The following is a 23,204-nucleotide window of genomic DNA, read 5'->3' as shown; positions in this document are numbered from 1 at the left end:
ATTGTGACACGGTAGACATTAGTATCATCAACAAACCATATTATCTGATTGCTAAAGATCTCCCCATAATTCTGGGATGATAAATATGGTTCTGTAGGCTCTGAAGAATACAACTGCATGCAATCCTTTCCTTATCCGCTCCCTCAAGACATACAAACCTGGGTTTGACTGCACCAAAACAAACCACTAGCACAAGAGCTCGACAGCTTTATCAAAAATTAATCAACTGATATGCCACAGAAATATTGTATCCAGCATGAATATTGCTGCACCTTCATTATTTTATTCATAGCTTGAGCTAGCAGAGGTTTAGACCCTGGAAACCGGTTGCCAAATCATAACCCCTGAATAGAAATAAACGAAGTATGATTTAATCTACATCAGAAGAAAAGGCATGGAATGATGAAAGTGAGAAACATGAACACGGGAAAGGAAAACAAACCAGTTGGAGATGGATATATAGACATGTTGTCGGGTGTGTAATCCATAAATTTGGCCACAAGACTAGGCTTTGACATGGACCATCTATGCTCAGAAAAAAGCAGAATGTCTGCACAGGAGCTGTTCATTTTATAACTTTTCCATGGATGGATTGTTTGTTTCTTCCTGTACAGTCTCAATTTCCAAAGCATCCAGCTCCTGATCCAAGACCTGACATGGATCCATGACAACATTCCCGTGAATCTTCTGCCACAAGTGAGGACGGAATATCTGAATCAGTGAAATCTTCAAGGCTGGGATCTTCTTCCCAAGCATGAAGATTCCGGTTAGATCTAACTGCACTTGAAAACCCACATAAACATTTGCTCTGTTTGTTGCGGGGGATCATCAAAGTGTAAATCTACAGTTAGGAATTTGGTCCAGACCAGATCTCTGTGCATTAGTAAGCTTCTTATACTTCATCGACTCCTCAAAGTCAGATGCCTTCTCCCAAAAGAGACCTTCCCAAGCTGGGAAACTGAGTTATCAAGACAAGGTAATATGTTGTCATATTGTTTGTTTGAACTAAAAGTACTATTAAGAACATAACTAAGATTTTCTGTGAAAAAATAAAATAAATTACTTGAAAACATGAAAAAACTTGCATAGTTAAAATCAAAAGTCATGAGTAATATAAGTAAAAAATAAAATCAAAACATCATATAATATTTTTTAAGCACTAGTATAAAAACTATATATTAAGGTAAAATATGTAATATTGGCATTTTTGTGATTTAAGTTTCTTTAATGTTATTTTTATTATTTAAATAAAGTAAGCAGCCATTCATCTTAAAAAGCTTTGTTTTCCATGTTTTTTAATTGAAAGTTAATATATCTTTAAACTTTTTTTATATATATAAAATCACCTTTCTTTCACCCTTAAAAGTTAAGCATGTAAATTTTAAAATCCTTGAGTTCTTTTAAAGCAAAATAGTAAAATTTAGAAAAGTAGGAGGCCAAACATGCTTTAAAATTAGGAAGGAAACTAACAAAATTAAAGAAATTAAATAATAAATTTATATTGTTGATGTGCTACAAAAATCATGTCCCATTTTCTTATATTTTTTCTATAATTATTTAAGTTTTTTAAATAATAATTAAGGGAATTTTGGATATAAAAAGTAGTAGTATTTTCTCGTAAGGTGGAAGAGGTTTTTGTCAAATCTTCAAAACTTTGTATGAGATTTGTAATTTCATAATACTTTGAGATAATTATTGTAAGGTACTAAAAACAATGTAGTATATATATATTAAAAAGAAAAAAAAGTTATTATATAGGAAACAAAGTGATAATAAGGAGAAAAAAAATGTATTGGAAATGTCAATTAATAAATAAACGAAATCATATTTTTATATTATAATTTTAATTTAAAAAATTACACTTTACGTTATAAGTCAATCTAAATTTTTAACTTATATAATATGATTTCTTAAATATCATATCTTTACATTTGAAAAACCTCTCTTTCTTGAGAAATCTCTTAAACTGAAATGTAAGAACTCATAAATTAATCATATCATGATTTTAATGTGAATGGTGAGTTTTGACTAAATCGAAGAGTGAAGATATATAAAATAAGCACAGCTAATTTTAATGCTACCGCGCTAGCTAGGGTACATTTACAATTTATTGGAATTTTTTATTTTTTATTATTAATATAAATATTTAAATATATATATCGATTAATCATATCAACCATAACTAAAACTTAAAACCATAAAAAAACACAATTTATTGGAATTCTTATTATAAAAGTAGCTGGATTCATGAGTAATTGCACTCCCAAGACAGGTCAGATGCAATAATTTCCGGTCTCCTCCCCTGACGGGCGTGTTTGTTTACGTGTTCATAGACTGTCTTTTAGAAGAAAAAATAATATATTTTTTTTTATGTTCTTAAATAATTTTAATATACTAATATTAAAAATAAATTTAATATATATATATATATATATATATATATTATTTTAATATATTTATAAATAAAAAATATTTTAAAAAACAACCACTATCAATATCAAACACTATCTTAATAGCAATTCAAAGCAATATTATAAATCTTAGCCCACACATGTCAACTCAATAATTTATTGACCTGGAGCAAGTATGAGAATGTTTTATTTTAAATTGGTTTTATATTATTAAAATAATATTATTTTTTAAAAATAATAATAAAATATTATTTTAATATATTTATAAGCAAAAAATATTTTAAAAAATAATAACTAACATAACATCAAATACTATTTTAATAGCAATTCAAAATAATATTATAAATCTTAATCCAAATAGGTCAACTCAATAATTCATTGACCAAAACTAGGACGAGAAAGTTTTATGTTCAACTGGTTTTTTTTTATTATTAAAACAATATTATTATTATTTTAAATAATAGCTTAGGTTGGCATGTAGACATGATAGTTAGATTATTCAACTCAAACTCAGGTTTCTTGAGATTAAGAATGTGTTTGGAAGTGCGGTAATAATTATTTTTCAAAGTGTTTTTAACTTAGAAATGTATTAAAATAATTTTTTTTATTTTTAAAAAATTATTTTTGATATCAGCACATAAAATCGATTTTTATTTTGAAACAAAAAAAATTAAAATTTTTTTAAAAGCGTTTTTAAAACGTAAAAACAAATAAACTTTAAATTTTTAATGATATTACCACATGTGCATCAATAAAAAAAAATTAATTTTGGTATGAAAAACGGCTTGGAAGATATCAATGACCATTTAAAAACAAAATCCTATAGAATAAACTATATGTGAATATGGAAAATGCAATCCTATGGAAAATGCAATCCTATATTACTCACATCTTAGCATTTGATTATTATTTTAAAATGAAAAAAAATGAAAACACGTGACATAATTAATTTCTTGTTTCCCATCTTTTTCCATCACCCCATGTTTTCTTTTGCACATCCAAAGGGAATAACTTCAACATCCCATAAAAAAAAAAAAATTAAGCTTATATATAATATGATTTCTTAAATAAAAATAAAAATCATTTTAGAGAATTAATATGTTTTTGAGTGTTAGAAAATAAGGTTGTGGATGGTAACTAGGGTTTTATATTTATTAAAGAGAGGGAAAGGTTTTTTTTGTTAGTTTTTTTTTTCTTGAGATGCAATTTCATTATTTTAAAGTTATAGAATTTTTTAGTTATTATTTGAAATATAATAATAAATTTATAAATAATTCAATATTTTCTATTGAATTTTTTTATTAAAGTTTTAAGAATATAAAGTATTATAAATTTATTAAGTTGAGGATGGATAACTCGGAGATAAAGTGAAAAAAGATTTGAAGTAATTAATTTTCCGAATTTTTTTTATAGAGTCGGTGCTTATATATATATATATATATATATATAGTTATGATTATGAATTCTTCTTCTTAATTCCTCCCCCTCAAAAAGAGACCAAGGCTGGACTTAGCTTCATAAAAGCAAACACAACTTTCTAGTTAAAGATTTACCCTGAAAAAGAGAAAGAGAAAGAAAATATCCAAGAAAGCACTGAGAGAAGCAAAGAAACAACGAAGGGGACAGTATCAGCATCACAACCCCTCTTGTAAGCTCCATCACCTTCTTTTTCATGTATTGCAGTATCTAATAATACTTTCCTGTTTTTGGCTCTTGGTAAAACAAGGAAAATAAAGGAAAATGCGGAGTTGTTTTCTGTTTGGTTGCCGGGAATTAATATATTACGGGAAGGAAAAGAGAATGTGAAAAAGCAATGAACTTATCTCTGTTCAATTTCCTAGAAAAGAAAATTGTGGGTGGGGTTTTATGAACATATATAAGGTCTCACTCTCACATAAGGTGCATATACTCTGTTTGGTCGCTGAGAAAACGATGTAAAGAAAATCCATGTTAACTCTTAACCATCCCAATTAGTTTTTTTTTTTTTAAAGCCCCCCAGTTCTCGCTTTCTCTTTGTTTGATGAAAGATGCACTAAATCTTGACGACCAAGAAACCGATCAGTCCCAGAACTTCTTTTCTTGCTCATCAAAATGAAAAATTTCCTAGGAGTTTTCTTGAAGCGAAAGATTGTATGATACTACAAGAAGAAGGTCAAGGGATGCAAAGCAAAGGCATTGAAAGAGAAGGAGACAATGCCGAGACTGGCCATCTATCTGAGAGAGTACAGTGCATGACCCTTCACAAGAGAGGAAGGAGTACAAAAGGTAAAAGCCCCATTAGTTTTGTTTCCCTTTTATTCTGCCAAATATGCATGGGAATTGAAAAGCTTTTATAGTAGATGTAAAGAATTTGGTGGAAATTAACATTAATTGTTCCTTTCTTTTGGACTCAAGAATACTGTCATTTTCTTTTTGTAGTTCACGCTATAATTTTTGGCATGACATTGTTATTTTCTGAGAAAATCCAGCAATTTCTAATACTGATATGAATTCCTATGTCCAATTACCTGGTGTCAGTGGAGAGGGAACCTCTAGCCTTAAGTGAAACTGGTTAGGTCCTCCATGCTTTTACAAGGCACCTAAATAATCAAGGATGCCTGCCTCACATCAGATGAAAGTGAAACTTATTTGTAAATTATTACACCCTTAAATTATGCAATTATGCATGTTAAAAGTGTTGTCAAGATTTCCATTTTCTGAATCGCATCGAGGGAGACACTCTACTGTATCCTGCATAGGCTATTCTCCAGATTCAACAAGGAGAACAGCCATCAAACAAATTCAATTACTTTAAAGATAAGTCCACATGTATAAAATAAACCTTGGCATTTCAGCGTTTCAGATGGTTAGAGTCACCTAGTGATGTATATTATTTGTTTTGATTAAATAGATCCTGTCACAAGAGCTGACAATTAATGTTGTTTTTTGGTGAAGAGGTTTCTAGGGGAAAGTATGGTCTGTGGAGACAAGAGCAGAATACTAGAGCAGCAAGGCTAGAGAAACAACTCAAAACAAGCTGGAAAATTGAGGAGCTAATTGAAGAGCAATTGAATAGGTTCCCTTCTAACTACCACAGTGCTGTGTTCCCAGCCAGGCTCAAGGATGTTCCCAGGCTCCTCATGCCTAAATGGTTGCTGCCTCATGAATTAACCACTCTGGCCTGGCTTGGGGATTGGCGGCCCTCTTGCATTCTAGACCTCGTCCATGCCCTGGTCCAATCCTCATCATTCTCACTGTCATCTTCTTCATCCAATTCAAATGGTGTTGAGAGGCTCCTAGCACAGCTTACTCATGAAATACGCATTGAGGAGGCGATAATAAATGAAGAAATGGCTGAGATTCAAGCTACATGTATCATTCACCTTCCCTTTGCTCCTGTCAGAAATCATCGAAGTGGTGCTACTGCGTTGAGTTGCATTCAAGCTGAGTTCAAGAAGATAGAAAGAGTAATTACCAAGGCCCAGCAACTGAGGTCCACTTTCTATCCCTTTGATTATATAACTGAAGCCTAAATACATGAACCACCTGAAAATGTGGCAGTTCTTTTTATAGTTAGACTGTTAAAGTATCTGTCATACTGCTGGCAATATATATAGTAGCAGTTTTCAGCTTATCTGATACAAGAATTTTCTTTGCTTGGTTCGTATCTGTTTTTGCATCTAGAATTTATTGTATTTGCATCCCCGAGACTGACACACAGACATATCTAGATATGGGCACATTTGGTGGGTTTTTTAAACTGTGTTATTACTGCCAGAAATATGTGCTCTTTACTTCAAAAAGTACATAAACTTGTGCCTGGCAGGTTTAAGGCGTTAGAGCTGGCAGTGAAGAAAGTTTTAAGGCAAAGTGATGCGGCAGAATTTCTAGTGGCATTTGCAGGAATTCAGGATGTGATCCACCAGTTAGCAGCAAAACAGAAGTTACCAAAAGGTCCAGCCATTCTGCCTGCCCTGGCCTTTGGCCCTGCTTAAGAGCTTTGTAGCTGTAAGGATCTTTTAATGGCAAAGATCAGTACTCTGGAAAGGTCTATATCAGAATCCAACTAAAGTTAGTGGAAATGTAAAGATTTGTAGATATTACTGACTTGACTTACCATGTTAGTTAGCTGCAAATATAGTTTAGCATTGGAAACTGCAGGTTAAATGCAGGTTAAATAGATACTCTTATCACTTTGTGGGACAACTTTTTGTTGTCCAACTCATTATATGGAAAGAACTAAGAACAAGAGTGCATTACTTTTCCATGTTCTTACTTTCCTGGAAATGTAGTTTGTACAAGGTCATATGTTAATCTCCGGATTCATGCAATCATCCGCATCAAGTCTAGACTTGAACTGATGACTTGAAGGAAGGAAATGATGAATGCTTGCAAAGTATTCAACGAATGCATGGAGAATTGCCAGATAATAATAGGATTTAATTTTTCGTGCATTGCATTTGAAATAACTTTGTTTACATGTAAAGATATTCCTCTTCAATTAGAAATTGGTTCTACGATCAGAAAAACACTTCCTTGACTTTCTGATATTTGGATGAATTTTGAAAAATCGGTGCATAGAATTCATTTTTCTTATCATAGAAAAAAACATGAGGTTTTTCACAACAAGTACTAAGTAAAATATTTATAATTATATGCACTTTATATATATATATATATATATATATATATATATATATATATGTAAAATATTAGTACATGTTTAGATAAAAACTAGATAATTAGCTTGCTCTACAACTGCTCGCAGTACTATACTGTAAGTTGGATAAAAAAAAATTTAAATGTAAAAATATAATATCTAAACAGAGAGAAACTTTTTGATAATGTGATTAAACCCTATCCCACAGGTCAATCTTAAAATCTCTTAACCCAACTTCTTGTCTAGCTCAGGCTTTATATCAAATCATCTAGGAGTTGCCATGATTTGATCCAGTTAACTTGTCTTGTTTAAAGGCAATTTCAATAACCAGTGAAAGCGTGGTTTGATTTAAAAAATAAAAATAAAGATGAGATCTTTTTTAAAAAAACATTAAGATAATGACATATTGGATTGATCTAGATCAACTCGGGTTAATCCACCAAACTGGCTACACGAGTAATGGACTCCCCTGGATTAAATAACTTTTTTTTGTGAAACTCTTTATTATTTAATCATATGATAAAAAAAAAATTGACACTCAAAAAACGAGCACCAACTCAATACTATTCATTACTCGTGTAGCAAGTTTGGTGGATTAACCCGAGTTGATCTAGATCGATCCAATATGTCATTATCTCAATGTTTTTTAAAAAGATCTCATCTTTATTTTTATTTTTTATTTAATCATATGATAAAAAAAAATTGACACTCAAAAAACGAGCACCAACTCAATGTTATGACGTTTATTTGAGACTACAATAACTTTATAGAAAGCAAAGCGAAATAAATTATGAAACTTAATTCTTAGCATTTTTTAATTGAAAAATAAAAATATATTATTTACACTTTATAAAATAAATTAAGAAATGAAGCTAACATGTTAAGTATCCCGCCTAGGGAATATGTTTGCAAGAAAGAAACTCAAAGGAATTGACAGGGTCACACATATGAACTGATAAATCAAAAGGAGTTGTTAGCACTAAGTAAATATTAAAAGAGGAAGCAAAACTTTATATAGAAAAAATAGATTCACATGTAAATTTTTTACACCGACTGTTATTTTTATTTTTATTTTTTATAAAACAAATCAAACTAATTTCTTTCAAATATCATGCAACTAAAAAATTATAAAATAAATCGATCATAATATAAAAAACAAAGTTAATTCAATAGAAACAATTAATGAAAAGATATATATATATATATATATATATATATATATATATATATATATATATATATATATATATCTGTGTGTGTGTGTGTGTAACCTTAAATTAAAAAGCCTAGGCGGATGCTTTTTTTTTTAAAATTAAAAAGGTGGCAAGTTGCTTATAATGGCAAGTGACTAGTCGCCTCTAGGGTTGTTGCTTAGAATTTTACCACTATTATTGTTGCTGAAAATATCATTGGGTTTTGATTTAAAAATCTATATTTATCTAAAAACACCATAAAACCTTCATAAAACACCTACCAGTTCCAAAACATCCCGAAATCAATTAAATAAAAAAAATTAAACGGAATCAATCTATTTTTCAAAGTTTATAGGAAATAATCACCACCATCGAACACCCCTCATCAAATAAAACTTGTTAACACTGAGAACAATAAATTTCATCCTCAAAAAGTGGTAATTTGCCAACTTGCTTAATTTGCCAACTTGCTCTCTCTTTCAGGGTTTTTAGATGACTTTCTCTCTTATCTCTTTAACTCAAGAATTGAAATGTTAAGAAAATAAACATTTGAACTAAAATTAAAATTGTAAAAACTAAAAGGATCGTTAGAGTAAGAAAAAGGAAAGTAATTAAAGAACAAAACTTTTTCTAGTGAATTTAAGATTATATATGGGATTTTCTCCTTGTTTTACACTTTGGTCCTTTATTATTATGTTTTCTCTTTCCTTAACAAATATTAATAAATTCGTCATTAATTTAGGAATAGAAGTCTGCAATTAAAAAAAAAAGTTAGGGAACAAAAATGAAAATAATATTTGGCTACTGTGAATTGCTATAGCATGCACTAGTTGTGGACTCGCACTACACCGTACACTTGGATTTATTTTTTTTTTGCATAAAAAATATTAGCAGTTTGACTTAAACTTTCAGTGACTAGTTTCTTAGTGTAGTTATTATCGCTTCATCAATAATATTTCGATTTAGACATTATAGTATTGAATGTGTCTACTATGTTATATCATGTTTGTTCTCAACACCATAATCATTGATTTTTTTTAATAAGATTTGAAACTCTTTTCAAATCTCATTCTACTTTATATAGGGATTTACAATCAATACTATTTAAGAACAGATAAAATATTTTTTTAATTCATTAAGGGTGATGAATCATCTCTTTATTATTTAAATACATTTATATAGTTCATGTTATATCCAATATCTACTCATTTGTTACCATTTATTAGCACAACGTGTAACATGATTAGAATATAACACTTCTTATGTAAGATAACTTGGTGATGTTAAGTTTAAAGATCACTTACACAACTGTTACGTGAGCCTTTTCATAAACAAGAGTAATTTCTCAATATGAAATTCTTATACAGGTAAGTTCAGTGTACATGTCATTTGACAAGCACTTACATATTAGTTTTAGGTATCCCTCATACCTCAGTTTATAATAACAACCGCTTTCTTTTTTAAAAGAACATAATATGTATTAGTCTCAACAACTCTAATTAATTTCCAATCTTAATAGAGCATTGATCATGAACATTTAAGAACAATGCTTTAATACTTTACAATTTCTTTTGCAAAGCATTTTGTTTCAAGAACTTTATCTTTACTCTAGACTCATTAATTAATATTTGATTAATATTAAAAATAGATAAACTTTTATTAATAAATTAAATATATATACATGAACAAAGCTAATACGACGATTGGCTAAATGACATATCCACTAACAAAACCATGGTAGTTTTGATGCATTTTGGATGAAATCATCGTTGAATGATTTCCTTCTGTATATTTGGGAGGGATAAACAAGAGGGAACTTGAAATCATCGTTGAAATAAACTTGTTTCTTGAAAAACAATAAAAGTTTCTAAATCTTAAAATATAAATAATCCATAGAATGCCTTCTCCTTCCACTGCTTCAGCTCACATTCATCTCTGCATGTTTTTCTTAAGCACCACAGCTGATTACATAACATTTCTACAGAACTTTCCTTCAAAAGGGATACATTTTCTACACATATATCTTCCGAAGGTTTCACACTGAACATGATTCTAAATGAATAATTGATTTTGGTTTCTGCAGTGGCCCTCCAGGGGATCTTTATGTGTATCTCGAGGTTGAAGAGATAACAGGAATCCAAAGAGATGGCATTAACCTCATCTCAACAACATCTATCAGTTATGCTGATGCAATACTGCTGGGGATTGTTGTTAAGGTCATATTTTTATCATCTCAGATTAAAAATAATCTATGCATGCCTTAATTTTCGATTTCTGGTCTGCTTAACTCGTGATAGTTATCATATTTATGAAAATTTAAGCAGATAAAACATTCAGTTTGTGTACCACTGCAAAAAGATTGAAGATTTCAATAAGCTACATAACACACCATTTAAGTTTTGAACATTAGAAATTTTCGCCTTTGCTTAGTAGTGGAACAACAGCTACCTCAATTGGAGAGTGTGGCCCTCTTTTACTGTCACATTCTTGACCATTTTGAAGATGCTCTTTTTATTGGTCAAAATCAACACAATTACCGGATTTCAGAGGAGTTGTAAATTTACAGAGACCAGCAGGTGGGAATTTTTTTATTATTATTATTCTTTGTTCACAGCAAACCTTATGCTGTTGGATTATTGAAGTGGTTTGTCAATGTTGAGCCTGAGTAGCTGTTGGTTTTGCCCAGATAATATTTGAGCTCAAGCCAACTTTCCTCTCAGGGAAGTTTTACATGCATAAGAAGAAAAACTTGCGTTGTTCTTTTTTGATAAAATGTTGAGATTACATTAAAGGATGGTCCACTGGAGCTAGAATCTTCTTTTCTGCATAAATGTATGCAAATGAGATTCTGAAGCTACAGGGCCTTGCCAACTTCATCCATTTTATTAGTTTTCTGGAAAATTTTAGAAAGCAATAATTGTGCAAGTGGATTGGTGTAGCATACACATAGATCCATGTCTAGAACGATTCTAGCTTAAACTTTCCTCTCATTTGTTTTGATACTTTCTCATGATCAAATGTTGGTGTTAATAATTTGCATCCCTGCCATCAAAACATAATTTACATCTTTAATCGAGCTTAACTCCAACGTGATGCCAATGTTTACACGTGTCAAAGAGCGTGAATTGCTTGGAGAGCTTGCTTCACTGAGTAATACTAGTATCAGTCGATCACGAACTCGGCCCAAAACTCAGCCTGACAGTAAGCAATTGTTCGCTATTGGTAGATGATATCGTGTTTGATATAATTGTGATTTGCCTAATTTGTGTTTTTTTTTTTTTTTTTCTGAAAGTAATGAACAAAATAACATATTCCATGGTAAGATTTTGACTATCCGAAACATACATCAACATAATGACCTGTGCTGCTTCATATTTCCCAGGAGCCATTCTCTCTTAAAATCTGGGCTCAATGTCCCCTGCTTCTTGTGACCAGAGGCGGAGTAAGAAAAAAAATTTAGGAGGCCAAGAAAAAATTTCTGATATTTTTATTAAATATTTATAAAGGAGGAGCATTTCCTTGCAGGGACTTCGGTCCCTGCCAGCCCCACTCCCTCCGCCACTGCTTGTGACCCATTTCATTTCTCAAGGATTCTCCCCAAAATGACCTATGCTGCTTGCAACTCTTGACTAGATTATGCAAGCATCCATGCTTAAGAAGATCTGCCCTTTTCTCAATATTTGAGCGAATTCCCATCACCAGGCTTCATATTTCCTTTTGTATTTATCTCGGCAGTTCTTCATGGAATAATTGAATGACTTTTGAAACAGTAATCATATATTTAAATTGAATTTTATTTTTAAGAGCTAAAAAACTAAAAGTAAAGAAGAAAAGAAGAAGAGGGCCAAGGTGGCTAGGCTTCTCTGGACATTGGTTATTGGGCTGCACGCTTGGCCTATATAAAAAGACCAGATGCGCTCGCAAGGTTTTTTTTTTTTTTTTTTTAAGACGGTAGAGATACATGTATTTGTGTGAAGCCCGCCTCCTACAACTGGGTGTGTTTGTTTTAGTTTTTGTGGTTGAGGTTGTGGTAGGGTACAATTCATTTATACACAAAACTCAATTATAAAAACTAATTTTTTTTGTTTTTTGTGACTTTTTTAGTGGATATCACATCCAACCTCAATCTCCACCTCAAATACAAACACACACTAAAGCTGGGTGGGTGGATTGATCGACTCAGGGCTTAGATGCAAAGAACAAACATGGGCAAAAATCCCGTGAAAGGCATTAATGCTCAAAATTCCATGCATTAATTTCTCTTCTCTCCCCTTTCTCGTGAACCCCATAATTAGCCTTTTCACTCCACGCACCAACCTGTCTTTTCCGTCCTCCTCTATATATATATATATCTCTTGCCCATGTCCTTGAATCTTTAAATCCCTCTTCCTACCGCCACCGCCCTCTTTAAGCCTTCATAAACTACAATCTCCTAGCAAAATGCTAACCTTTTTGTATCCACGAGCACAGACACTAACACTACTTCTTATGTCTCTTCTATTACCACTCGCCAAGCCTTTCACGGTCATCGTGTCGGATTCTAGCAACCAATCCGCCCTCGTGGACGGGCCGCAATCTGGGTTCACGATGAACAAGAATGGAGCTCGGACCGATGCTCGTGAGCAAGAAGCGGTCTATGACATCATGCGAGCCACTGGCAACGACTGGGCAACCGATATCCCTGATGTTTGTCGTGGCCGGTGGCACGGTATCGAGTGCATGCCGGACAAGGACAATGTGTACCATGTTGTTTCATTGTCCTTCGGCACCTTGTCCGATGACACTGCTTTCCCCACATGCGACCCGGCAAGGTCCTACATCTCAGAGTCTATCATGAAGCTTCCCCACCTCAAAACTTTGTTTTTTTACCGTTGTTTTAGCGACAACCCACAGCCTATCCCTTCATTTTTGGGGCAACTGAGCCCAACTTTGCAAACCTTGGTGCTCAGGGAAAACGGGCATGTAGGCCTTGTTCCTGCTGAATTAGGAAATCTTACACGTCTGAAAGTTCTTGATCTCCACAAAAACAATCTTAACGGTTCAATTCCTGTTTCATTGGGCCGGCTGGCCGGCCTAAAATCGTTGGATTTGAGTGGGAATAAACTGACCGGTTCAATTTTCAGTTTAAGTTTCCCGGTTTTAAATGTTTTGGACCTGAGCCAGAATATGCTCACGGGTTCAATTCCATCCTCCCTTGGTTTTTGTCACTCTCTAATCAAAATTGATTTTAGTCGAAATCGTCTAAGTGGTTCCATTCCAGAGTCAATTGGTAGCCTCAAAGAGCTTATTCTAATGGATTTGAGCTATAATCGGCTATCAAAGCCGCTTCCAACATCCATTAGAAGCTTGAATTCTCTCCAAGCATTGATTCTCAAAGGAAATCCAATGGGGTCTACAACCCTTGCTAGTAAGGAGTTTGATGGTATGAAGAGTCTAATGGTTTTAATTCTATCAAACACAAATTTGCACGGTCCAATCCCTGAGTCACTAGGCCGGTTAACAAACCTTCGGGTCATCCATCTTGATGGGAACCACTTAAATGGTTCAATTCCTATAAACTTCAAGGACTTGAAAAACCTTGGTGAATTGAGACTCAATGACAATCAACTTACTGGGCCGGTTCCATTTGGAAGAGAAATGGTGTGGAAGATGAGAAGGAAGCTTAAACTTTACAATAACACAGGATTGTGTTATGATGCTAATAGTGGTTTTGAAGATGGTCTGGATTCTACATTCGATTCGGGTATTGGTTTATGCAACACACCTGAACCCGGTTCAGCAAGGACAGTGCAACATCTTTCTGCAATTGACGGGGAGACTATGCCAAGTACAACTAATAAATCCTCAGCAGCACTTCATAAAGCTTCAGTTTTTGTTAGGTTGCTTCAACAAACAATAGCTATTGTGTCTACTTTAATTTTCATTTCAACGTGAGAAAAAGAAGGCATGTAAGAAATAGTGTCATACTACATTGTTTTCATTTGTATCATACAATGGTTAGGTTGTAGTGTACTACTATTGGTGTTAGAAGAAATATCTTCAGGTTGCAGCCCTCTAATATCATACTGGAGTAAACTTTAGCTATATTTGGATGCTTTGTCCATTCCAAATAATCACTACTGTGTCTTACCTCAATTTTAAGGATGCCGTTCTTCTGCTACAAGGTAACTAACGTCCTGCCATGAAATATTTCCAGGTTTACTTGATCATCAAAACTAGGTACTGAAAAATATGAAGCGTGCAGCTTTGAAATAGATCATGTAACAGGGGGGGGTTCTGCAGATTGGAGCTGAAAGATTGTTTACCTTCAGTAACCAGTAATGTATCACCAATAGGATTTCGGGTGCTTGGAAGAATGATCATCACAACTTTTCGTCGTAACTTCACTGACAGACAACTCGCTTTAGATATGAAGATTCTGAAAAACGATAACTAGAGCGCACATTGTTCTCTTGAATGATCGATCGTCACACAGCTTAAATGGGCCCCATTGTTGTTCAATAAATGAAGACTTGCATTCTCTTCAACGAAATTTGCATTTAACTTTCTTGTTGCTTCTACCTCGCACTGATTTGATGAGCCAATCTTGGATGATTACAAGTAAGTTCTGAAATTTACTAGTCGCAGTACAACAACGTGGCTGGTTTATGTTCCCGGTAAGAAGGTAATCCATGAAGTTAAGGAGGTCTCCATCAAGCAAGTTCTAAAGTTGTTTCTCAAGGCATATTGAACAAGTAGAATTAACTATACACTGACCACTGCTGCATCGTATATGATTACCACAACTGAAGCTAAAATACCAGATAAAGAATCAAAGCTTATTTCAAAGTTCAAACAGGTGCTAGCTGGGCAAAACTCACCTCAACCCATGAACTCAAGTTTTAATCATATATAGCATAACTTCCATGGATTTAATCCCATTAAGTCAGAATTGTTTCTTAAGCCATAACAGACTGCTAAGAACAAGAAAGACTTTGGTGTGATTACTAGAACTCCTCTAGAATGCTTAACTGGTTGACTTAAAGTTGGTAGTTCGTTTATCGTGCTGATGAAATTGGAATATCTCAGTATAGTTTTGGAAATTGAATCTCCAAACTCATTAAACATTGACCCTATTCACTCTGCTCATTCATTGAAGTAAAAATACTTTTTATAATACACAGGCAAACGAGGGGTCAGGGACACTAGGCAATCTCCGATGGAAAGACTACATGGAAATTAGACCAACAATGACTTTATTCCACCTCAGAAGAAAAGGGCAAGTGTCATGACATACCTTAGAGCAACTGATATCTTTGGGTGGTTACTATTTTCCGATTTGTTCTTGAGGATTGTGGTTGCTCCCTTTGCAAGAATGTTGCAGTTGCAAATTCATGTTTATAGACATAGATTACTATCTGGAAAAATGGATCGAAGTACATTTCTTTTACCAACAGGGTACTCAAGAAAGTGTGGTTCATCACTCTTGATAACTTAGCTTGATCAAGAGCACAACGGCTACAACGACAGGAGTTGATATCATAATCAGCGCCTGTAAGATGTTTGGTCTTGTTATCTCAGGAAAAAGGATGCTTCCATACTTTATTACAGCTGCACCAGCAAGAGAACCAGCCCCTAGTTTCAATAAATAGTTCCAATCCTCCTGTTTGTAAAATTAAACAAGAGCTCAGCATTAAAAAGGGGTTTGTGTAGTATTTGAACTTAAAGGCATGTGCATCCACTCTTTTCGTGACGGGTGCTGTAAATGACTGATATCTAAGCTCAGTGAACTGTTGTAGAGACTGCATTTACAACACACTAATACGATCATCTCCTACTAAGATCATCTAAAATCATACCAAGCAATTGGCAATTTATCTTCAAATCAATAGTAACTAACTACTTTGTCGGTGATTGCTGGGAAAGGACTTGCATTACACAAAGTTTTGTTATTACCCATCCATTAACCAATCAGTTGGTATAGAATTTAGTGCAGGATACTTTCAGTAATGAACATAGCCATATTAGACATGTTGCTCTAAATGGGATTTGTGTTATATGTATGGGGTTGCAAACTTGAGTAGAGTAAGAGTTAAGCCCTAATCTCTGCCTGACTGGTACACGATGGCTCAAAAATCTAATTGGATTGGATGTGTATTGACACAGCTTCAAAATCACCTGCCCAATATTTACATTTGTTTTGGATTGATGATAGAATAATAGACCTGATGAAAGGTAATGAAATGAATGGCCTTTTCTCTAATCTTGTCTCCAAGTATATGGTACCATGAAATGAAACTAAACCAAAATCTCCACTGTTACTGTATGGAGGAAGACTCCAAGTCTAAAATAATAAGGAACTCGATAAAAGCAAGCACTTGTTTAAAATCGAGAAAGAGAGAGAGAGAGTGATGAATGGACCTGAGAGGTACCACTGGTGGTGCCATTTAAACTGGGGGTTTCTTCCCCTTCTCCTCCTCCTCCTCCTCCTCCTCCTCCTCCTCCTTGAGAATTGGAGGCCTGTGCAGGGACAAACTTTTGTAGCTTGGCAATATTTGATGAGAGCAGAAAACATGGGTTGTTGAGGAAGCTGGAACCCATTATTGTAAGCTTATTTCTTGTTGGGTTATATGAGGAACAAGAGCTGAGGTTAGGAGGACCTCTGGTTGCTGCTCTACTTGTCATCATTGCCATTATCTTCTTTTTGCTCCACCAGCTAAACTATCCCAAGAGAAGTGAAAGTTCCACTTTTTTAATAACAAGGGCAAACTTCCTTTTTGTTCCTATAAATTCATCAATATTTCCAATTATGTCCCTATATTTTGAAATTACCCATACTAATTTATGAGCGGCTGTCCCTTTCCAAAATATTCTAATATTAACATTAACCATTAACAAAGTAAAAATAAATAAATAAATGTTTTTTCACTATATTCCAAAACATTATTCACACATTCACAAAACACTATAATTTAATATTCATTTGCACCGTTCAGAAGATGTGTTTTTTTTACACTTTGGTCAAGGTTTACATTTCAAACACAATATTTCATTTTTATCACATTGTGGTCCCTAACAATTGAGAGAGAGGAGAGAGAGGCAACAAAGAGGGAGAAAAGATAGCTTTTGATTTGATTTTATTTTGAGTTTTTAGAATAATTAAATTATGTTTTTGAATTGAAAATGAATTTATGAAGATTTCTAAGATGTTGTTTTGGGTTTTTTTTTATAAAAAATCTAAGTTAAAATTTAAGTTTCAGAGCCTAAAATATACGAATCTATATTTTTTATTTTATCATAAATGGTGGGCAAAATTTTGTTACAAGGTATGAAAGGTCATCTTCTCAAGCAAATAATGTGTCATTTACTCTCTTTTTTCTAAAACTTCAAGCCTCCGAGCCTCACCTTATAATCCTAGATGCAACAAGCCCATTGTTTCAAGTCAAGGCATGCTTGGCTAGTTCTTTAAGTTCAAGTGTGCCTGAGCTTATTTCTCTTGAATTTTTATTTTTATTTTATTTTATTTTTTTATATTTTAAAATAAAATTCTCTTTAAATAAAATAGATACAAAGTTATTTTAAAAATCATTTGATAATACCATATTTTCAAATAAAATTAGAGTATTTTATGGTAATATTAGTAATTACTTTGCAAATAATTATATATGAGCCTAATATGCAAACATTTATTAAGAAATTACTCATGCATATTCAATGAGAATAAAATATTTATTTTGTTATTTTTTTAAGAAATTTTTTTATATAATTTTCTCAAATTAATTATTATTATTTTGCATATGGTCACATAAAAATTATCAAAACATGATTTTTGGTTTTCAAATATTTTGATAAAGATTTTTTTTTTTTTTGCTTTATAAGCGTGTTTGACCAATACACTCTTAGATCTATTTTGATAATTTTGATTAAAGAAAAAATTTTGATTTTTTTCCAAACAAAACCTTATTATAAAAAAATATAATTTTTTAGCATATGGCCAAAACTTCTAAAAATTATTTGAGCATTTATTAAAAATATAAAATACTTTAGCATGTTTTAAAAAAAATATTGCATGAATTTTACAATGAGTTTATAAAATTTCAAAGGATTATGGCCTATATTTCTAAAATATATAAAAGAAACTTATTTTTGGCAAGAAAATATACTATCCACTTTTAATATAAGGATAAAAAACCTAAAAAATGGTTAATATCCAAAATATTATTAGGGATAATAATTTATTACTCACTTTAATATAAGGATAAAAACCTGTATAAGGAGTTAATTTCCAAAATATTTTTGGGAGTAATATAACTCATTCATTTATAATATAAGAATAAAAACTACAATGAATTTTATCTGAAATATTATTTGAAATGACACGATAACAAAAAATTATAAGTTTGTCTCAAAAGAATCCTCAATGATAATTGAGAACATTTCAAACTTTTAGCCTAAGTTATTGACCTAAGAAATAAGGGTTTGTTCATCGTAACAAATCTGTCATTATAGACTGACAGAAATAGAAACATCATCTGACCATAGCAAACAAAGAAAAACAATGTAGCTTACCTCAGGTAATGCATATTAAGGGTGCTAATACATTTTTTTTATACAACCAGTCTCTTCTCTAGAATCTCTAAAAGACCAGTTAAGGTTCATAATAATCATAATACTAGGTGATGACTCTTTATTTAACCAAAGACCTCTTATCCTACCCCATAAGGATCACAACGACGTCGCGCTCTCACAAGGGGTACGATAGGATGATGACTCCACTGGGGACCCTTGGAATAAGATTTGTTTTGTTTGTTTATGCTACATGAAGATTGATGTTTGTTTATTTTTCAGCTATGAATGATTTACATTGTTTAAGAGCTTTGGCATGCATTCTCTTTATATCCTATCATGTATAATATATTAGATATGGATGAAAAAAATTCATGCATCACTAATATTATTTATGAGGGCACACATTATAAAGCTTTAGGTTAAGTGGGGGACTAGCAGCTTACCTTATGACTTGAGTAAAGTTTAAGTTTGTGTAAACCCTAATTTTTTACGAAGTGCTTAAACTAGTAATGATTGGTACATATACTATCTCATTGCCTACTAGGCCCTCATATTACCTTCACGAGAGTGATCGTTGGGACAACAAAAGACCCTTTTAGAGATGTAGTAAACCTACCCTTTGTCTTATATTAAAAAATAAAACTAGAACATATCCTTAGATTGTATGCTCCCTACATATATTTTGCATCAAGATAAGCCTTTCATATAGCATCTTGAGTTCAGGACTTGCGGATGACATAATGATCTAAGAAATTCTCGTTATAAAGTTTGGACAAGAATAAAAATTATTGCAAGAGTAATGACTATGTATCACCACTTAAAAAATGATTTTTTCATATGAATACATGCTCATACATTTAGCATGCATGTTCATAGGTTGAAATATAGGTCCTCCAAGTTTGGTTTTCCCCTAAAGATTTAAGTTGTCAAAAGTCTGACAGTGTTAAGGAGGATTTGTTTAACTTCCAATCCAGAAGCATCACTGTGGTTTTCTTTAAGCCAACAACAAAAACATTTGTTTTTACCATGAACTCAACTTATGACACATATGTCTAGACATAATCTATGAAGTTTTAACGCATCTATTAATGGAGACTATGGGGAAATGTAGGCTTCTTTCTAAGGAGTGTAACAAGTTCACTTATGAGTCCACTTTCACGAAGCTATATGGCTAAAAAACCAATATTGTCTTTAGTTTCTTTATACAAAGCATGATGAAAAATGAATATTATGTTTCATTTGTTTCAATTGACACTCAGAAGCCCCATCCTGAAATGTCTTTTTATTTCCTACCTGACCATGTAAAGATTGTGATATCAACAAATCAAGAAGCATTACTCTGCCACACATATAATGGACCATGTTATTATATATGCAACCCTACTACCAAACGATTGTAGAAGATCCCAAATCCAAAGACACGATATGATATTATGGAATTTGGCATGATAGTTGAAAGATCAAAGCTTTTACACTATAAGATCATGAGATTCTTGAAGCCCAACCCAAGTTTCATCCGCATGATAAAGAATTCTATATGTATTACTGTATTAGAGCTGAGTTGTTTGAATCATAAACTTAGAGATGGAAGTTGTTGGGTGAAGTGAAGCTGCCACAAGAGGAGTGCCTTTATCATATGAAAAACATTTATGTGAATGGTTCACTTCATTGGCTTACTTGGAAGAGAAACATATTTGCATTTGAAGTGAAAAGGGAGAGCTATTGCTTGTTTTCATTTCCTCTACCAGTCTTCGAGGACGATGATAACAAAGATATTGGGCTCATCAAAAACAAATAAAAACTTGTCATAACCTGCATTGATAGGGAAAGTGATTTCATGGAAGTATGGGTCATGGAGGATAATAATGGAAAACAATAGAATAAAAACCAATTGATAAATATAAGGGTTTAAAAAAGGAAAAAACCTCATGTAACTCCTTTGGCCTTCTACAATGCTGATGGGAGAATATTTTCCTAACATGACATTTTCAACTTCAAGACCATAAGCATTGATGTGCTGCTATTAGGGAAGGGTTTACTCCATGTATGCTTCCCATTTCGATTCACCTTTATTGCCGAGGAAAAAGCACAATTAGGCACAACATTGGAATTTCCATGCCTTCTATTATAACCCAATATTTGACATTTACTTTTCAATCTAATTTTAAGGGGTTAAAATTTGAAATTAAAAGATCAGGGGCTTGAATGTAAAATTTGGAAACTTCAAGGACCAAATTGAGAAATGGTCATTCCCAATCCAAAATGGCACCGTTTCAAACATGCACGGTTCTTCTTCCTCTGATGCTGCAAATTCGCCTACAAAAAAGGGAAAGAAATTGAAATGCTAGCATCCTAGTCCTACCAAAACACAAAAATCAATCCCTATCTTCATGAAGATCACAATCCTGGGGAGATAAGGATCGAATCTCGCGTCTGAGTCCTAGGAGGAAACCAACTCCCCAAGCCATGCTTATTAGAAGGAGAGATGTAGGTTAAGGTAGAGAAGGAAGATCTCAATAAATACCAAACAAATCAACAATCAAAAGGGGAGGAGGAAAATCCATAAAAACCAAAAACCCAAAAACAGAGGGAAGATCCAGAATACTAAGGAAAAAAGCAGAGAGACATACAGAGGAAAGAAAAAACCAAAAAAAAAAACCAAAAAAAAAACAAGAGACAGAGGGAGGAGATACTGAAAGGAGGGGGGAGAAAAGGACATTCTCTAGCCGGTGTGAGGACCATTACCCTCGTCTTTTTTTCCGTCTTCGCTCAGGTAAGCTTTCTACCTCCTGCCCTCTTAATCCATTTCTAAAGTTTGCAAAACAGTGCGAAGGTAATTATAAATACCTTCGCACTGTGCAAAGCACGCGTGACTTGGTTCACGCGTGCTTGCTGCCTAGGTCGGTTACTAGTTTGAACCAGTAACCGGGCCGGGTCAACTGGGTCCAGCCCGCACTACCAAGCTAGACCCAACCCCAAAAACAAAAAAAAGTTGGTCGGGTTTGGGCTTTAGGCCCAACCAACCCAAATTGTGTTTTCTAAGGGTGTGTTTGGCAAAGCACACCCTTATGTCTTGGACATAATTTTTATGCTCATTCCAGTTTGATACTTAGCCAAACAAGCCCCTTTTTGATATCAGAAATGTAAACCCTCAAATAAAATAATCTCATCTTGATTTAGTAAAATAAAATAAAATAAAATACAAAGGATATGAAGAAATGATTAAATTGAACAAATTAATTGGATTAAAAGAGAAGTTATTTAATGAGAGGGGTGAAATTGAAAAAATAATAAAGGAGTAAGGAGTTAGTAAAGAGAAAGAAGTAGTGGGGGTCAATGGATTGATAAAAGGAATGGTGGGGTCAATGTGAAAATAGAAGTAAATATGGGGGGCAAGATACAAATAAGGAAAGAATATAATTATAAATAACAAGAAATCTCTAGAAATCCCTAGAGTAATGGTCGGCCAGGGAGAGGAAGAAAGAGGAGAAAATAAAAATTGAGAGGAAACCTTGTAAATTCATCCTTTGAATCCAAAGGAAAGTGAGAGTAAGTAAACTGAGAGTGCTTCAAGTAAGATTTAGGAAGAAAACTTAGAAAAAATTTAATAGTGGGAAGGGAAGGGTTAGAAGAAGAAAGGAAAAAGAAGAGGAAAAGGGGTTGTTCTCAATCTCTTGACTCATTGTTTTGTAATAAAAGGTGAAATTGTGGAAAATAGACGGTAGTAGGGGACGACTAGCAGAGCACAATTTTCAGGTAGGTGTCTGACACTTCGATTTCTAATTTAAAGTCTTGTGTAATTCTTTAACTTAGTCCCTGAAAAGATGTAGTTCAAATTTTGTATTTATATGTAGTGTTTGAATGATGAATGGACCAGTGTCCTGGTTTGGAACTGGTGCCCTGTGAATGGGCTGATGGTTAGACCAGTGTCCTGGATTGGAACTGGTGCCTTGTGAATGGGCTGATGGTTGGACTAGTGTTCTGGTTTGAAACTGGTACCATGTGAAAGGGCTCAATAGAATTAGTTATTCTTGGATAAGATGGGTGTGCTGGCAGGTGGAAAACTATAGAAATTGATGAATAAAAGAATTAAAAAGCAAATTGTTAGTGTAATGAAAAATATACTAGATCACCTTAATTAATTTAATTATGTTTATGCAAATTACTATGTAGGTTCATCTCAGCAGCATAACCTTTAATTGATGCTTGGATATTCCCTCTGTATAGTCACTTAAGTTAATAGGAAGATGAAATTCCCTTTGGGTTGTATATAACAATACTCCTATATTGTATGTATAAAGTTATGTAGTGTTATTTTTGTTAAAACTGTAAGTAATAAATTTAAATTTAAATTTTTTATTATGCTAACGTATGAAAGCAATTATGATGGTTAATTAATGGTTACCTCTTAAA

General features: G+C 33.0%; 3 protein-coding genes across 4 annotated transcripts; 2 read left to right on the top strand and 1 right to left on the bottom strand.

The window, feature by feature from the left end:
* Positions 1-3,904: 3,904 nt before the first annotated feature.
* On the top strand, positions 3,905-6,683 carry LOC18094872 (uncharacterized). 2 transcript variants are annotated; one of them, XM_024598130.2, is made up of 4 exons: positions 3,905-4,059; positions 4,519-4,676; positions 5,346-5,883; positions 6,217-6,683. In XM_024598130.2, the coding sequence occupies exons 2-4, from the start codon at positions 4,544-4,546 to the stop codon at positions 6,383-6,385; spliced, it is 840 nt and encodes a 279-aa protein (XP_024453898.1). In that variant the 5' UTR covers positions 3,905-4,059; positions 4,519-4,543; the 3' UTR covers positions 6,386-6,683. The 2 variants fall into 2 exon arrangements, with proteins under 2 accessions (XP_024453898.1, XP_006369313.2); XM_006369251.3 differs by lacking the exon at positions 3,905-4,059 and having other exon boundaries at positions 4,090-4,676.
* A 5,728-nt stretch (positions 6,684-12,411) lies between these two features.
* LOC18094870 (protein TOO MANY MOUTHS) lies at positions 12,412-14,327 on the top strand. Its single transcript, XM_024600027.2, has one exon. The coding sequence runs from the start codon at positions 12,684-12,686 to the stop codon at positions 14,175-14,177; it is 1,494 nt and encodes a 497-aa protein (XP_024455795.1). The 5' UTR covers positions 12,412-12,683; the 3' UTR covers positions 14,178-14,327.
* Positions 14,328-15,375: 1,048 nt separating this feature from the next.
* Positions 15,376-16,968, bottom strand: LOC18094869 (uncharacterized). The gene is made up of 2 exons (XM_006369248.3): positions 16,644-16,968; positions 15,376-15,885 (listed from the first exon to the last, which is right to left on the bottom strand). The coding sequence occupies exons 1-2, from the start codon at positions 16,914-16,916 to the stop codon at positions 15,703-15,705; spliced, it is 456 nt and encodes a 151-aa protein (XP_006369310.2). The 5' UTR covers positions 16,917-16,968; the 3' UTR covers positions 15,376-15,702.
* Between the last annotated feature and the right edge of the window lie 6,236 nt (positions 16,969-23,204).

Source organism: Populus trichocarpa, chromosome 1, assembly GCF_000002775.5.
Source record: "Populus trichocarpa isolate Nisqually-1 chromosome 1, P.trichocarpa_v4.1, whole genome shotgun sequence".
NCBI lineage: Eukaryota > Viridiplantae > Streptophyta > Magnoliopsida > Malpighiales > Salicaceae > Populus > Populus trichocarpa.
The sequence above is the reverse complement of the archived record's forward strand: the minus strand, read 5'-3'. Positions and strand labels throughout refer to the sequence as shown.

Bases quoted from the DNA above. Each gene is read 5' to 3' on its own strand.
- LOC18094872 (XM_024598130.2), top strand. From the start codon at position 4,544: ATGATACTACAAGAAGAAGGTCAAGGGATGCAAAGCAAAGGCATTGAA. The intron at 4,677-5,345 runs GTAAAAGCCCCA...TTTTTGGTGAAG, and splicing joins GAGAGGAAGGAGTACAAAAG to AGGTTTCTAGGGGAAAGTAT. The intron at 5,884-6,216 runs GTCCACTTTCTA...TGTGCCTGGCAG, and splicing joins ACCAAGGCCCAGCAACTGAG to GTTTAAGGCGTTAGAGCTGG.
- LOC18094870 (XM_024600027.2), top strand. From the start codon at position 12,684: ATGCTAACCTTTTTGTATCCACGAGCACAGACACTAACACTACTTCTT.
- LOC18094869 (XM_006369248.3), bottom strand. From the start codon at position 16,916: ATGGCAATGATGACAAGTAGAGCAGCAACCAGAGGTCCTCCTAACCTC. The intron at 15,886-16,643 runs GTCCATTCATCA...TTTTACAAACAG, and splicing joins CCACCAGTGGTACCTCTCAG to GAGGATTGGAACTATTTATT.